This window comes from Lycorma delicatula, chromosome 5, assembly GCF_047948215.1.
Source record: "Lycorma delicatula isolate Av1 chromosome 5, ASM4794821v1, whole genome shotgun sequence".
In the NCBI taxonomy this organism is placed as follows: domain Eukaryota; kingdom Metazoa; phylum Arthropoda; class Insecta; order Hemiptera; family Fulgoridae; genus Lycorma; species Lycorma delicatula.
Window position 1 is genome coordinate 91,519,852 of NC_134459.1, and position 16,954 is coordinate 91,536,805.

General features: G+C 25.9%; 1 protein-coding gene across 1 annotated transcript in view; it reads left to right on the plus strand.

The window, feature by feature from the left end:
- Myo81F (unconventional myosin 81F) overlaps window positions 1-10,939 on the plus strand; it is a 457,375-nt gene extending 446,436 nt beyond the window's left edge. Inside the window, exons 31-35 of the mRNA XM_075366639.1 lie at window positions 144-433; window positions 1,858-2,097; window positions 3,639-3,842; window positions 5,679-5,795; window positions 6,118-10,939. Coding sequence (XP_075222754.1) covers window positions 144-433; window positions 1,858-2,097; window positions 3,639-3,842; window positions 5,679-5,795; window positions 6,118-6,258 — 992 coding nt within the window. The 3' untranslated portion in view covers window positions 6,259-10,939. The remainder of the gene's footprint in view (window positions 1-143; window positions 434-1,857; window positions 2,098-3,638; window positions 3,843-5,678; window positions 5,796-6,117) is intronic.
- Window positions 10,940-16,954: the final 6,015 nt, after the last annotated feature.

The following is a 16,954-nucleotide window of genomic DNA, read 5'->3' on the forward strand; positions in this document are numbered from 1 at the left end:
CAGAATAAATTGTTTATTTTTTTGTCTAATAGTATATCATTGTTATGTCCTTTTTTTAATAAAAGTAAATTAAAATATTTCATAATATAAAATTTCACGTGAAAAAATATTTTAATGTGTTAAAAATTAATTAATCTTTTCAGGTTATGCTATTTATGAAGTTCTTGGAAATTCAGAAAGAAGTTTAGTGGCTGAAGAGAAAGTAGCAGATGTCATGTCAAAATGGGAACGTTATAGAAATGCTAATGCAAATGCTGTCAGTAATCAACCAAATAAACCAACTCGCAAACAACATCATTTCTTCCTTTTTAAAAAACATTTATTCCTTGACCAGTACATGGATTTGGATGATCCAGTGGAAAAAGAATTACTTTATCATCAAGTTCTCCATGGTCTTCGTTGTGATCGCTTCCCAGTGGCTGAAAAAGAAGCGGTGTGTTTGTTGTCTTAAAATTATCATCCTACCTTCTTAATCTAGAAAGGCTTAGTATTATTTTTTAGCTACTAATGTAATTTTCATTTTTAATTTATTTAAATTTTTTTGTTATTGTTAATTTATTAACTTTGCCATTCTTTCAGCTAGTACCAATATCATCTACAGTATACTTTTTTTTTAACTGACTTCTGTTTAGCTAACCCTCTCATAATGATGTAATGAAATTAAATATTTCATGTACTTTACTTTTTTATGTTATTCAGAACAACATAATAAATATACTCTGTACTGTTTACTGCGTAAACAGTCCTTTATGTTTTCATTTACTACTATCCTAATAATGTAAACATTGCTTAGTGTTACATTATGACTAGGGTATTACCACAGTCTCTTCTCTAACTTATAGCCATACCATTGTGTAATTTTCTGTGTGTATTTTTATTACAGGCTGTACTTCCTTTCAGCCATATCATCTAAGTTTAAGCTCAAAATTTCTGTTATGTGGCATACAAATAGATGTATGTGATAGATATCACATACATCTATTTCCCATATAAATTTAAAAACTTTGCTCATAAACAAGATCGTTTATGAGCACCAGTTTTTAAATCTAGATGGGGAAACAGCACAGGTTAAATAATAGCTTTATTGGAAAAGAAACAGTTAAATATGTCCATTATACATTTGTAAGGAAATTGAAAAATTTTGAAATGTGTAAATGTTAGTTCTATTTTTAATGAAATGAAAATAATTATTATGGTATGTTGGAAAAGAATTGAATAATAAGATGAGTATTTATTACAAAGTGCTTAACTCAATATTTTATTTAATCATTTTTTTGTAAAAAGATTGGTAACATATAATAAGAAGAAAATCATTAAAATGGAAGAATTTTTTTTGGCATGATCTTTATCTTAATACACTATAACTGGGATTTTTTAAAAAAAGGTTTGGCTTAAGAATCAGTATTATATTTAATTTAGATGTTACTGTGATACTGAAAATTCTGTTTTCAATTATTTAAATGTTGATAATATTTAGGCCAAATAAAATGATTTACAGAGAATCTGACTGTTAGATTCAGCCTTGTCATTGTGTATCTTTCATGAATTGATTGTTCCAATTTTATTTTTATTTTTTATTTTTAATATTTTTATTATTCAGTTTTGTTTGTGGTTGTTACTACTTCCTTGTACGAAGTAAAGGAAGTATTGTAATCGCAAAAATTTTGGTTTTCAGATTTCAACGGAAATATGCATTTTGACCATCCCTGAATCCACTTTGTAAACTTTTTTTTGTAAAAAAAGCACAAGTGTCTATACATGAAATAAATTTAGAATATTGTGAATAATAAACATATAAATAATAATGAATTATCCTCCTCCTTTTTCTGTATTGGTTTAATCAATTTTTTTTAATAGATGATGCTGACTGCTTTACAAGCACAAGTTGAACTTGGTGATTGTGATGAATCACCTATTGATTATCGGCCAATTTCATCCCACTGCCTTCCTCAGCGTCTTGTTCCTAATATACCACAAGAAGGAATAACAATACACCATAAAAGTCTTTGTGGAATGCCCTCAGCAGAAGCTAAGAAAGCTTTTCTCAATCTTATTCGTAGCTGGCCGCTTCATAGAGCTACAATATTTGATGTTATGGCAAGTATTATGCAAATTTTACATTTTTCAATAATGGCATTTATGGATTTTAAAGATATTTATTGTCGGTTGTGTTATTGAAATATTTTAAGTGAATTCCTCAAATTATCCTCTTTATTTTTGATTACTATTTTACAGTTTTTAGTGGAAAAGATATAGTTAGTTTTATCAACAAAGAAAAACCTAAATATTATTGTATTTGACCCTGACTGTAAAATGACCTGTGAATAATTTTTAGTACTATCAGGTAAGTTAAAGTTCTCATTATTCATATAAGGAACTCAAGGTGTATGATAAAAATAAAATTTAACTTTATTTCAGAAATAAGAGTAAGTCTTGTATTTGCTATTTTACATTTGAGAAAGAACTGTAGTGAATTGAAGGTATGAAAACAATAGAGGTTTGAAAATGTTTTTAAAAAAGCGAAATAGCAGTGTGTATGCCTCCAAATTGCTAGAAAAACAGATTTCTTTTAACATGGATATGAGACAGTTCAGATATTTCGAGGGTATTATGTGATAAACCTAGCTGTCCATCAAGTACAAGAATTTAAATATGTATAACTAAATATTTTAACTAGTATTCAGAAGGAAACAACCTGATGTCAAATCACTTACAACTGATAAGATATGTTGCTGATATTCAAGATTATGGCCACATAACATACGTTTTTACACTTAATGTGGGTCAACTGTTTTTAATAATTAATTATTAGCTTTTATCAATGTAGGAAAAATTTTTTCATGGTATATTGTAAATCCTGTTGTTAGCATTTTAATCATCAGATAATCCTTGTAACTACTAGGTTGTTCCTGTAAACAGTCTTTTTTCCTATAAAGTCACAGAAACACTGGAAGTATTATTTTGTAATACTGAAAATGCTACAAAAATGATAAATTAGTTTAAAGAATTTTGTTACATTAATTTATTATAAGTTGAAGCATTATAATCCATAAAAGTGGTTCAGCTGACTAACTTGTGAGTGTGTTGCTTACTATTTTTTACTTAGGTAATTCTAATTAAATCCCTATTCAAACTCTTATGGATTGTTGATCTATTCTTTTCTTTATGTAGTCAGCTGTTCAGAAATTTTACTGCAGTTATTTTGGTAATTATAGAAAGTGCTAAATTAAGTTCTATTTGCTTACTTTGTACTAATGTGCTTGCTTACTTTGTACTATTGTGCCTTTCTTATACCTGACCAGATCTGTTTAATGTATATTAAAGGGGTGTAAGGTCAGTGAAAAAACCATAAGTAGATGTGTAATAGCAGATTCATGTACTACACTACCCATCCATAACTTGACTGCTTATTACACTGAGTGTCAGCAGCTACTCAACACTACTTGCTGTTCTGTTATGCCCTCCTTTTGCTAAATCATAAATTTCAATCATAATAAGAAAGTTATTAATATAAATATCTCAATACTTGATATTTAAAAAATATTTTGAATAAAATAAAATAAGGAATTTTTAATTTGTAAATTTTTTCTATAAAGTTATTTATATGTTCTTATCTTTCCTTTGTGATTGTGTTACAGCAATCATTCACATCCAATTGGCCAAGAGTATTATGGTTAGCGGTAGATCAAGTTGGGCTACATTTGTTAGAGCATCGTTCAAGAAATGCTCTTTGTACTTATGAATATGAAAGCATTCTGAGTTACAGTCCTGCATTAAATTGCTTAATGATAATTACAGGAAGTGTAAAAAAGCAAAGCAAAGTAATTCTTACCACATCACAGGTAATTGTTCTGAATTTCTAATTAAAATGTTGTGAAATATTTATAATTTATTAAGTGTTTTTATTTATATTAAAGTAATTATAAATTTAAAGTAGATCAAATCAATAATTCAAATCTAAATAAACTGCTGTTAGTACTCAACTGATATTGGGGATTTCAATCTTAATTCTAATGCAGCTGTTTCTAAGTCATGTTTTGGTTAAAATTAAGAAGTAACACTGCAAATTGTGTACAATTAGTTTTTATAAATTATTATTTTTTTAAGTCAGTTTTGCAAAAAGACGCATTCATTGACTGATGTTTACTTGACTGACAGAGTTGAATTATCAGGTTGATATTTCTTAATTTTCAGATTAATTTCTCTAATTTCCTGCAGTGAATATGATTAGCTTCCATTCTTTTTTTTTTCTTTTTTGGACTGACGCCTTAGACCATTCGGCTACAGCACCTACACATTTCTTTTTTGGACTAATTACTACTAGTATAACTAAAAATTCAAAAACAGAATTTAAAATTAATATCTTATATACTTTCATGGTTGGAGTGAATATTTTATTTTAATTAATAAATAAAATATTAATATTAATATGTTATAAAGCTACACATTATTTGTTTATGCTGTATTACTATTGACAACATAATAGAATGAGTAGAATTTTTCATCTGATGAACATATACTATGACCATAAAGTGAAGCCATGGTTGAGTGATATACATCTCTGCCTTTCTTCCAGAAGGTTCTGGGCTCAAATCACAGACAGGCTTTGCATTTTTTTCATGTTAGAAAATTTTTCTCATTATAAATAAAGGAGCTAGAAGATAACTTTAATTGGATGTAAGTCTATATACTGGAATGTGGAATAAAACAATAAGAAAATAATCAAAGTTCACCACAATAAATAAATAATAAAATGAAAACCCTATAAACAGTGGGAAATATTTGCTTCCAAAATTGAGGTATTATCTATTATGATTAGACAGAAGTGGGTACAAGGTTAACTTACAGATTATGTGGGAAAGAATTAATATTGTTGATTATATATTTGATATAATTTGCCGATCATAATCAAATATCAATTTCATAATCAAACATAATAATCCGTAGCTGTTTAAAATATTCTTATGCAGTATGTAATTATAGTTTTTCTTTTTTAATTATTTGTATTATATTTATTTTAGTATAAACTTATTTTCTGAAGTCTTAAAAATTAAATAAATTAATGATATAAATAAGATAATGAATGAAATGTATTATCCAAGTGTAAAATTGGACTAAAATTATGAGAAACCTTCTGATGTCTGTTAATATCAAATGGTAGTTATTTGAATATGGTTCCAAGAAATAAGCCATGATTTGATTTTATATCATAATTTATGAGTGTTGTATATTTGCTAAGTAATTAAATTGGATTTGTTGTTAATTAACTAAAACATTGTTTATAACTCAGAATTATTTTGTTGCTAGATCTGTTTCATTAATATAGTCTTATTATCAAGATTTAACCTTCTACAGCAGTAGGCAGTCATCAATTCAAAGCAAAAATTATATTTCAGTTATTTTGTTTTATATTTTAGTATTTATAAAACAAATGTTCATTTTTATTTATAAAACAAAGTTTTTTCTCAGAACTGGTTGTAAGCTCAGTGCAGTGGGCTTAATTTTTTTATAATCATATAGTACTGATAAAATGCTATTAATTAAACTTTACTATCAAACATACATTGATAATATTGAGAACAAGGACAACATCTGTAAAAACAGCTGTTAATCACTTGCCCAACAAATAAATTAATTTATTAATTATTTACTTCTATTTTACTTGTGAATTTTTTTAGGCATTCCAGATAGCAAATTTGATACGAGAATACACAGAAGTACTTCAATCACCTCATGAAGTAAGAAGACGTGAAGTAACAGCAAAAAAACGTGTTGGCAATGGAAACAATCGCCCAGTAAGCATTCTTCATAAACCTGCACCTGTTATTGAACCTCAACCTAGCTAAGAGAAATTTTTATTAGATCTCTTTTTTTTAGTCAGAACATTGTTGCAATTTATTTTAGTTTAGTTAAAATAATAATATTACGATTTATAATTAAAATTTTTTAAATTAATGAATAGAAAGTAAAATGTATGATTTTGTAAACAAGTGATTTAGGCATATATTTTATTATTACTATTTTATATTTCTTAATTCTATTTCAAAATATTCAAGATGATGTTAATAGACATTATTTATGGTTTATGTAATATTATTTACTTTTAATTTTTTACAGCATGTAAAATGTTATCCAATACTTGACCCTGTATTGGTTACTTTGGAAGATAGATATTGTATGGTGGAGAAATCAGCTAGTTATCGGTCCAGTGTAATCAGTATTAGACTGATTTCTTTCTCTATTTTTAATATCTGGTAATCATAACTACCAGTTTATGGACAACATCCAAACAATATTTTATGTGCTATATACTATTTTGTACAATTTATAAAAATATTTTATTTTCATTACTACTTTGACTGTTATTATTTTACTTATAAATAGCCTTAAATATTATAGTATCTGCTCATAAATTTTTTACTGATAATATCTTTGTGTATTTTTTAAGTATATTCTGTGATTAAAGGTATGATATATGCTAAAATTAGCGTATTCTAACCTTAAATGTTTTTATGAAATGAGTAGTATAAATATTTGGGAATCGATCTGATATACTGTGTTACATCATAAATACATATTTGTAACAAGTATTAATGAATACATTTTTATTAATGTTAAAATAGTAAAATTTAAAAAATAAATAATAATGTTGTGTAATAAAATTTAATATATTTAGGTGAATTTATTATGAAATAAGATTTAGGAAAAATATTACTGTTGTAATGTGTTTATGTAATGAAGAACTGAAAGTAATTAAGGATGCTAATTAAATTTTGTAAAATTATTTTTTATTTTAAAATTAATTAATGGTACAAGTCCCAGATGTTTATAAATTTATAACTATATTTGTGTGCTATAATAAAATTATTTGTTAATGTTTTCAATATATCAATGTACAAATCATATAAATAAATCTGTCATCTTATTAATGATTTATAAAAGGTATATAATGCTGAGCCATCTATGATGGTGATTCAATTAAAAAAAAAAAATAAAGAATGAATATGATACAAATTATTGTTTTTATTTACTTTGTAATTTTAATTAATAATGTGCTTGTAAAAAAAAAATCACATAAAGATTCTTGAAATATAATATGAGTTAATACAAAATAAAAGGTACCTTATTGTATTGCTAAATTACTTAATATAATTTGTTTAAAGATGCCTAGATTGTTTTCAATTTTATTATTTTTATGAAAAATGCTGATTCATAATAACTTATTTCCACTAGTTAAATTCAACACTTTTTTGCATGACTTTTATCATTTTCATGCAGTTGCAAATTATTGTTGTAAGAAATATCTGAGTGCAGTTCATATCTTTCCTTTGATGTATTGTTTACAGTGATGAATTTACTTTATTTTTCATTCTGTAGGAGCTGTATTTGGAAAGTTTATTTCTAAACTTAGCTATTTAAAATTCTTGTTCCTTATAAAATGAACTTCAGTAGTTCATAGTTCCTTGCTTCCTTTTCAAAACTCTTCTCTCCTTTTCTGCTAAAAGGAAAGGAAAGGAAACGCTCAGTCTTTAATACAACTCTTTTTTTACCTTTGTTACATTATTTTGCAACCATGATAAGTTAAATTATTTTTACATTAGAATTTCATTAAAAGCTAACTATCCTCATTATAATAGGAAATGTTAGGTAGGTGCAATAAAATGTTATCAAATATATGTTATGTTGCCATACGTTTATGGCAACGTAACAAGTGTTCAGAAAGACAGAAAATTAAAAAAAAAGTAAGTTATAACTTGAAAGCAATAGATAATGTTCTTCATTAGGGTTATATGATACACACAACTGAAAAGGAAAGGTTACTTTTAACGACCTTTTAACTCTTTCTACAACCAACATAAAATCATCAAAGGTACAAGTTTTTTTTTTTTTAACTGATGTTTCCTGTATGTCTTTATATAATTTTTTTAAATCACTAGTTTAAAGAAATTAGCTTGTAGATTAAATTTCTACAGAAACTAAATGACTTTCTATGCATTTATTCATTGCAGTGTGTATTGGTACAGTGCACCCTCGATTTACGCAGGTGATACATTCTGGAAAATTTCCGAGTATAATGAAATCGTGTAAATTGAGACTCACATTTAATGCAGAAATACAGGTTAGGTGTTTTTAAGTTATACAGTAAATGATATATGTAAATTACTATACTCACAAAATACTGTATATTTTACTCTTTTAATATTACAGTATTTGTATTTTATTGAATTTTATTTTAATGATATTACAGTACAATGTATGTGTATTTAAAAAGAAAAAATATGTACTGTACATAGATTATTTCCACTAACGTCATTTAACATTTAGTTTTTTTTTCACTTAACATTAAAAAAAAACTAGTAATTGTGGACTGTTTGGATCTGTTCAGTAAAAGTCTTTGATCTTTCTTGTATGGTGCAATTATATATTTTATTTTCTGTTGAAACCGCAAACCAACCTTCATCACTGGATCTTTGTCAGTTATAAATTCTTTCAATTCCTCCATCATTTTTACAAATTTGTTAAAATCAACTGTTTATTTTTTATCATAATTTTCCCTTCTTCATTTTCGTCACTCTTGTACAGTTTCATTTTCTATCATCTCCATAAATTCCAAGTCATTTAATTCTTCATTTACGTCCTGTATAACTTCATTTACATCCTGTGTCAGTATTTCTGAAAATCCTTCTCCTGGTAACTGTCTGGCATTGTTGATTATTTCATTACAAGTATCCTCTACATCTTTATTTATTTCATCTCTATCCTCTATAGCTTTGTTACGTCCTCTCTTTGGTCAGGCTTTCACTGCTTCGGGCCAAAGCTTCTTCCAGCAAGTGTTGTTTAATGTTTTCTATTGTAACTTGTCTAAAGATTATGTTACGTTTGCAATGCAATCAGCAATTGTGTAATTTTTCCAGCACTCACTCAAAGTTAAAAATTAATCCTCTTTCATGTTATCAAAAAGTTTTTTAAATGTTTGACGAATGTAGTACGCTTTGAAATTTGCGTTTACACAGTCATCAAGGAATTGCAAAAGTAGTGTAGTGTTGTGTTGGAGAAAGTCAACTTGGATATTTCATCAACTTCTTTCAGTAGCACCTCTGGGTGAGTCATACAGTTGTCTAGAACAAGCAAAACTTTGTATGCAAGATTTTTGGACTTCAAATAGTTTTTAACCTCTGATTTAAAACAGTTATTAAACAAATCCATACAAATATTGGCAGTCACCCAAGCACATTAATTAGCTCGCCAGAAAACCAGAAGATTGTTTTTATTTATTTTTTAATGTGTTAGGATTCAAGGATTTATAAACTAACGACTTAATCAAGCAGTCTCCAGACGCATTCGAGCACAACAACGTAAAACGATCCTTTCTTGCTTTATGACCCAGTGCAGTTTACTGTTGTTTAAAAAGGGATGTATGGTTTGGAAATTTTTTCCAATACACACCTGTTTCATCTGCATTGAAAACCTGTTCTGGTATGTAACCTTTCTCCTTTATGATTCTTAAAAATTGTGCTAGGTATTGTTCATCAGCTTTGAAATTTGCAGAAGCTTTTCCACCTTCAAGTTTCACATTATGCAAACTATGTCTTTTTTTTAAATCTCTCGAACCAGCCCTTATTAGCTGAACTGGATGAATTAGTGTAGACATTTCAGATTCATTACCTGTTTAGTGGTCACCCTGCACATAAAGCCGCATAGCCTTTTCTCGAATTGAAGCTGAACTTAATGGCATATGATCTTGAGTTTGGTCTTCAATCCATGTCACTAACAACTTTTCGACTTTCTCCAATATCGGATTTTGTGTACAAACTGACCTTGGCACAAACTGGTATACTGGCCGTGATACTTTGTCTTCATTAAGCTGTATTCTATTAACAAGCGATAAATTTAAGTTACACTTTCTAGCTAAAGACACCATAGTATCTTTATTATCTAGACAAATTAGAATTTTATTTTTTTCTAATAACAATAAAATTTTTTTTTTTGTTTATTAGGTTTTAACACAGCACTCATTTTTGATCACAGTACGTAAAAGAACAGTACAAAAAAAAATAGTCTTACAAAAGTAGCCGCAAAACACACTAAAATTAAATAACAGTAATGAGACATATTTAATGCGGTGTTTTTGTACACAGGCACATGTAGGCTTACATAAACTGCAAATGAACGATGATTGTGAAAGCATTGCACTGTACATTACAATGATTAATGGGCATTTCCAGTTAGTACAGAATAAATTTACTAATAAATGTGCGGATACTTAATCTCGCAATCAGAATATGTACTGCACTACTGTATTTTAGTTTTTTATGAAATATGATAATGACCATGTGACCGCATATAACTGAAACCTATCGCGTATTCGGAAATAATTTTCCTAACTTATTTAAACACGTATAACTGAAATTGCGTAAAAAAATACACGTAAATTGAGGGTGCATTGTATATTGTTTATTACTAATTTGTTTAAAAACTATAGATTTTCATTGCAATAAGTTTCATGTAAGAATAAATAGTGCATTGATATAATAAAGTTTAACCTTTAATTTTAATTCCTTTTACTTTTACCGCAAAAAAAGATAAAAATTTGGAAATGAATTAGGTAGGCATACTCAAGCTTTTAAGAAAATTTAGTTATAATTTTTACTTATGTTTCTAGTTTTATTACTTATTGTTAATGTAAAATAAATTTTGTATCATTTTTTTACCTAATAAATAATGATGTATTGTATAGATATAATTGTATATTCTTATAGAAATATTAAAGTCTAGTGTAATTATATATTGTAATTATTAAATGTTTGTTTGTTAATTAAAATATTTTATGATATACGTATTATTAAGTTTATTGTATATGATATTTATTGTAATTATATAGTTTTATTGTATAAAAACATTAAATGAAAATAAATATCTACCATAAAACTTCCAGAGATTTTTATGCTTTTTCTCATTTTGTTATGTTTTTCTCCCTTGATTATTTGTTGTTATTTGTGACTTTTACTTTTCCTTTTTTTCTCTCTTAATGGTACAAATTATTTTATACTACTAAAACAGAAAGTTATGAAACTTTTTTTGTGTTATTTTGATATAAAATAATTATGAAATTGAAAGAAATATTATTTAGACTAATTTACATTCTTGATGGCATATTAGTAAGAGTGTGAAACAAGTAAGATTCATGTTATTTCAAAATGCACTTTATGTAGTTATAAAATCCTTTTTAAAAGGTATATAAAATCTTATGAATATTTTTATTTATTTTTAATACTATATACTTCTGTAGTATATAAGATAAATGGTTTTAACTGTGTTACAGTAGTCTCATAAATGGTTTTTTTTTATTTATTAATTTTTTTTAAGTAGCTTACATTAGATAATTGAAAACTTGGAAAATATGGAAGGTTTTTTGAAATTATATAATAAAACATTGATATCAATCCCTGTTATACATATATGTTATTCATGTATGAAGCTGATATCACAGTTTATTATATTTATTTTTGCTTGTTAATACATTCTATTTTTTAATTATCAGAAAAAAATATACTTAATAAATTTATTTAAAGCGGGTACAATAAAAACAGTACAAGAGTAATTTAAATTAGTTGAATAAAATTTTCAAAATAGTATATTAAACAGTCTATACTGATTTTTGTATTTATAAAATTTATAAGTTAATTTATTTTATCCCTAGAAAAAATTTAGAAATTATTTCAGGTTATTTTATCTAATTTTTAGCTCTTTCTTGCAATGCTTATTTTTGATTTTCCTTTTTCTTCAATCGTACATATATTTTATGAAACCATTATATTAAGATTATTTTTTGTAATATTTATATTAATTTATAACTCAACTTTGTTCATTTTTAAAATTTTTAAGAACACTTTTCAGTTTTTAAAAATATTTTTTTTTAAGTAAATTTCTTTTCAGAATGGAAATTACTGTTTTTTATTTTTCTCATAGATCAGCATGATAAAATATGGTTTATACTTTTATTAAAAAAAAACTAATTTTAAAAGACTTACTTTTAATTTTAAGTACCTGGAACTATGCTTCCAGAAGATGCATGTAGGTATAAAACTAATAGTGCAGTTCCTTAATCGGTGGTGTTGCAATAGTCACTCGTATTTGAAAACCTTTTCAGTAGTATACTTCCATGTTGTGGTGCTTATTTATGTTATATTAATATGTATATATATTTTTTGTTTTTTCTTCAAGTGTGATGAGGTTGTTATCGTCTACCTTCTTGAATAATTTTTGAATCTGTGATTAATATTTATATGTGGCCTGTTTCCATAAAGTTATTTTTAAAGGATTTCAGTTTATCCATTCTGATTTTTAGTGAAAAAACAAACAGTCCAGCGAACATGCATACCTACATTTATACAAACTATAATAAAGAATTCAACACAAACTGATGTGCATACATGCACAGGCGCGCGGGCATGCACTATAAAAATGTGTAACATAAAACACTGACAAATTTGAAAACAAATCTAGTGAAATAAAATGCAGTACATTAACATACATCAGCCAACATTAATACAAATTACCAACATTGTCTGAAAAGAAGATTTTTTACTGCTTTTAAAACCACAGACAAAATACATAAAATTGAACATCACACTAAAAAACACAGTGATAAACAACACATAAACCCATGAGTAAATAAGCGAAATCACAGTGACTACACTAAGTATTACATTGAACAGCTAGATGCACATCTAGCTCACTGATTTAAAGAACTCATTCAAACACTAAACACACTCAAAGAAACTGTACTATTAGGCCACATACTAAATAAATTTACAAACTGTTTCAAGATGAGCAATGTTAACAATTATGTTTTTACAACACAGATGAATTACCTACATAGGTAATTCTAAAAAGATCTTCAAAGTAATGCTTTGAATGATATACATTCAGAAAGTGCAGATCTCTATTTTAAATTTATTTGTATAAAGTTACTCTCTAAGCATACTTGGTGAAAATTCATTTTAAGCTTCTTTGAAGCTCACATTTGTTAACCTTTTAGTACATAAAACATTTTTCTCAGAATTAATTTTTTTAAATAAGGCCAAAAAATATTTTTTAAGAGAGGTGTGATTCATAATTTTTTCTGAATTGAGTTTAAGCATATTTCATTGGTAAGTATATAAATTTTTTTTTGAAAAATTAGTTCCTGCATAACTACTTTCAGCAATAAAAAAATTACTATTTAATTTTAAAACGTTATTCAGATTTAAATTTTGAATCAAAGTAATATATTCTTTTATTTTATTTTCAATTTGCATTTTTACTTTTTAGTATTTATGCATGCTGGTAGCTATTTTTTTCAAACCTTTGTCAGCAAATTTGAAACTAAAAAACCAGTTTTTTATTACATGTTTAAAAAATGTAGCTTGATATATGCATTATGAAGATTATTTGTTTTCTTATATAATGGAATTATCATTCCATAATGACTTCTTCCATCTTTAGAAGCATATGTAACTTTATATTATTTATAATTAGGTTATTTTTCTATATCTTGTCAGATTCTTTTGGAATCTTTGTTACAAAGAAGATTTACCTATTCTTTTGCTATTCTAGATGAAAAAAATTCTTTGATGGGAAATATTCAAAACTGGGGAAATTAGAAATTAGTATATAAAAAAGTGTACTATTTTTGTACTATTACAAATTTTTTTAAACTTTACTTCATAATGATAAAAAATTGAAAAATTATTTATTTTACTGTAAATATTGGTAAATTGCCCTGAATATATGAGTTTTCAAATTACGAATATTTTAAAAAATTGGTTATTTGTAACTGCTTGTAATTATTGCATTTTGTTAATCATTTATTTATATAGATGTACCTTGCTGTTCATAATTTCACTAGTCAAGAATTTATGTTTATCAAGGTACACATCTACTTGGATTTTTAAAGTTTTGTATAGATTTTCTGTAGTTAAATTAATGTTAAATGCTGTTTTCTGTAAACAACGTATTTAAAAAGTGTTTGATAAAAATTTTAGAAATTAACTTTGACATTAATAAATAGTATTTAGATTCTTCTAATAGCATCCCTTATGTTTAAATTTCCTGCAATTAACATTAATTATTTCAATATTGAACATTAATTATGGATTTTTAATCCCTGTTAAAAATGATTTAATGCTACCTGAATATGTTTTCTACAGTTATCAACCTTAAAGTAGTATATCTTAAATGAAATAAAATTTCTAATTTTTATTTTACTTATCATTATCATATTGCATCTTTTTCTTTTAAATATTTATTATGCTTAATTTACTAAGCATATGGCACCATTGGTATTAATTAATGCAATTGTGTAAATTAAATTTCCTCTTACCAACAATTTAAAAAGTTTAAATCCTAGTACTTTCAGAGGTGTTACACCATCTTCAGGGATTTTCTAAAAGATGTTAATTTAAATTCAAATCTAAAATGTATTAAATTTTAATAAATTCAAAATAATAGTCGCAAACATATTACAAACATGACGTTACTGCCTTATTGACGTATGAATTAATTTTATTCTTGACGACCGACTATTATGAACATAACTGTTTAATTTAAAAATGATTATATTGATTTGAATTTAAATTAACATCATTTAGAAAATCCCTGAAGATGGAGTAACAGCTTCAAAACTACTAGGATTTACACTTTCTAAAATGTTGGTAAGTAGAAATATAATTAATACAATTATTATGCTTACTGGTTTGCTGAAGTAAGTGCACTTTTTAAAATCATTTAAAATTATTCAGGTCTTTCTACATGTTAGCTGGTCTTTAATACTAGTTTATGAATATTTCAGAAATTTTTCAGTTATGTTTTAAGAAGTATTAGGGTCAAGATACTTTGATTCAGATATCTAAATGAAAATCATTCATCAGTATTACTTGCGCCGGTAGGCATATGTCATATTCTCATTAATTAATTAATGATTTTACGACAATATTGTAGTGTACTTAATTATTTTTTATTATATGAAATATAAACAACCAAAACACATTAATTAAATAAGTTAAACTTATCATACTAATTTCAATAACCAGTTTTCACGGTATCCTGCATCTTCAGTTGGTATTAAATTCTATGTTTATTACATTTAATGCCAATTGAAGATGCGGGTTACCACAGAAACTGGTTATTAGAAATTAATATAGTAAGTTTAACTTACTCAATTACTATATTTTTTGGTTTATATTTCATATAACATTAAATTTTATTACGCAGTGGTCAAAATGTTAATGAATTATTTGGATATTCAAAAAATTATTTTTTGTATAATTATCAAAAATAATTTTTTTTAGATTTAAATATTACTCTTTTTTTCAACTATTGCAAATTTGTATTAAATTTAGAACTTTCTTCTGAAGTATCTTTTTCCTGGGAACAAATAATGTATTTTAGGTTTGTTTTCATTTTCTGTTCCTAATGTTTTCATTTTCTGTCATTTAATGAATGCTCTGCAATTTTTGTGAGGAACTCATAACCCCTGCATTATAAATTTAAAAAAAATTCATAAGTTCAGTGAAATCAGAGATGTAAAAAATATACATCTTTGATAAAATATTTAAAAAGCCCTGAAAATACAGCACTAGAGTAAAATGTTGCTCAGCGTTTACACTGAAAATCATCATTATTATGATTTGTTCTGCCCCTTGTAAAGTGCTTCTTGTTACTCTTACATACTTTTTGGCATTTCCTTTTTGTATTTTGATGTTTCCACATTTTCTTTCTACCTTTTCATTGTCCACTAACTAATATTTTCTTTTCCCTTTACTTCTCTTTCCTCTCACAGTTCCCTTAGTTATTTGTTTTAATCTCTTCAGTCCTGAAGGAATCCAGTTATTTTTCTATTATTTATTCTTTTCATACTTTTCTTTCTACATAAAGTGTGAATTTTTTTGATAACTCAGCCTATTCTTTGATTTTTGGATTTAATAGCAGACATATACACTTCTAGATGTTGTTTTAAGTTCCAATTAAACAAAGAAAATGCTATAAATCCTACCTTTGAAATGAAAACAAAAACTGTATAATTGTAACTGTGTAATTTTAACTGACTACAGAGAACTGTAATCACTATGTTCACAAGGTAACTGCCACATAAGAGTTTGTTGAATAATAAAGTTTATTATTAACCATAAAGTTAATAATGGTTCTACTATAACCATAAAGTTCAGTAAAAGTAGAATACATAATGTAATATCTTGTATGGTCTTACAGTTTTATTATAACTTTCCAGCTGGCAACAATTACAGGTTGAAATTTTAGTGATGTTGTCACAGTACAATGTCATCTAATTTCTTAAGTTGTTTCTTCAGTAATAGCTTCTTTCTATAATTTTGATTTGTTATTTGCAATTCCCTTTTCCAAGATAGTTACAGTCATTGAATTACTCAATTTGTCTTGTTGCTGCATCACCAGATCACTAAAAGTTTGTTACATAATTCCTATCTTTATATTATGTAATTTATTTAAAATTAAACATATTAAATTAGTAAACTTGTAATATAAAACAATTATTTTCCTTATCTGATCTGATAAGTACCTTAAAAAAAGAAATAAATAAAATAACTAAATTTTACTCTCTTCAAAAAATTTGGTAAAATCATTTTAAAGCTTTGTTTTTTAAAAATTTCATTAATATTAATACACAAGCAAACATAATTTTAGTGTATTATCCAGTTTATTACAATTTCAATGTGAATGTAGTAAAGGAATGGTGTTTTAAAATGGTATTGTATTTATTAAATGTCATGAAGAAAGTTTTTTTTAATAAACATTCTTATTAAATTTATTAAGTAACATTTTCTGATGATTTTTTAACACATTTCTTAGTATATTTTACGATGAATTAACAATTTGTGATTACATTCTGTCATCTGAAAAGAATGTACTAGAAATATTTATTTTATTTTGCATTACT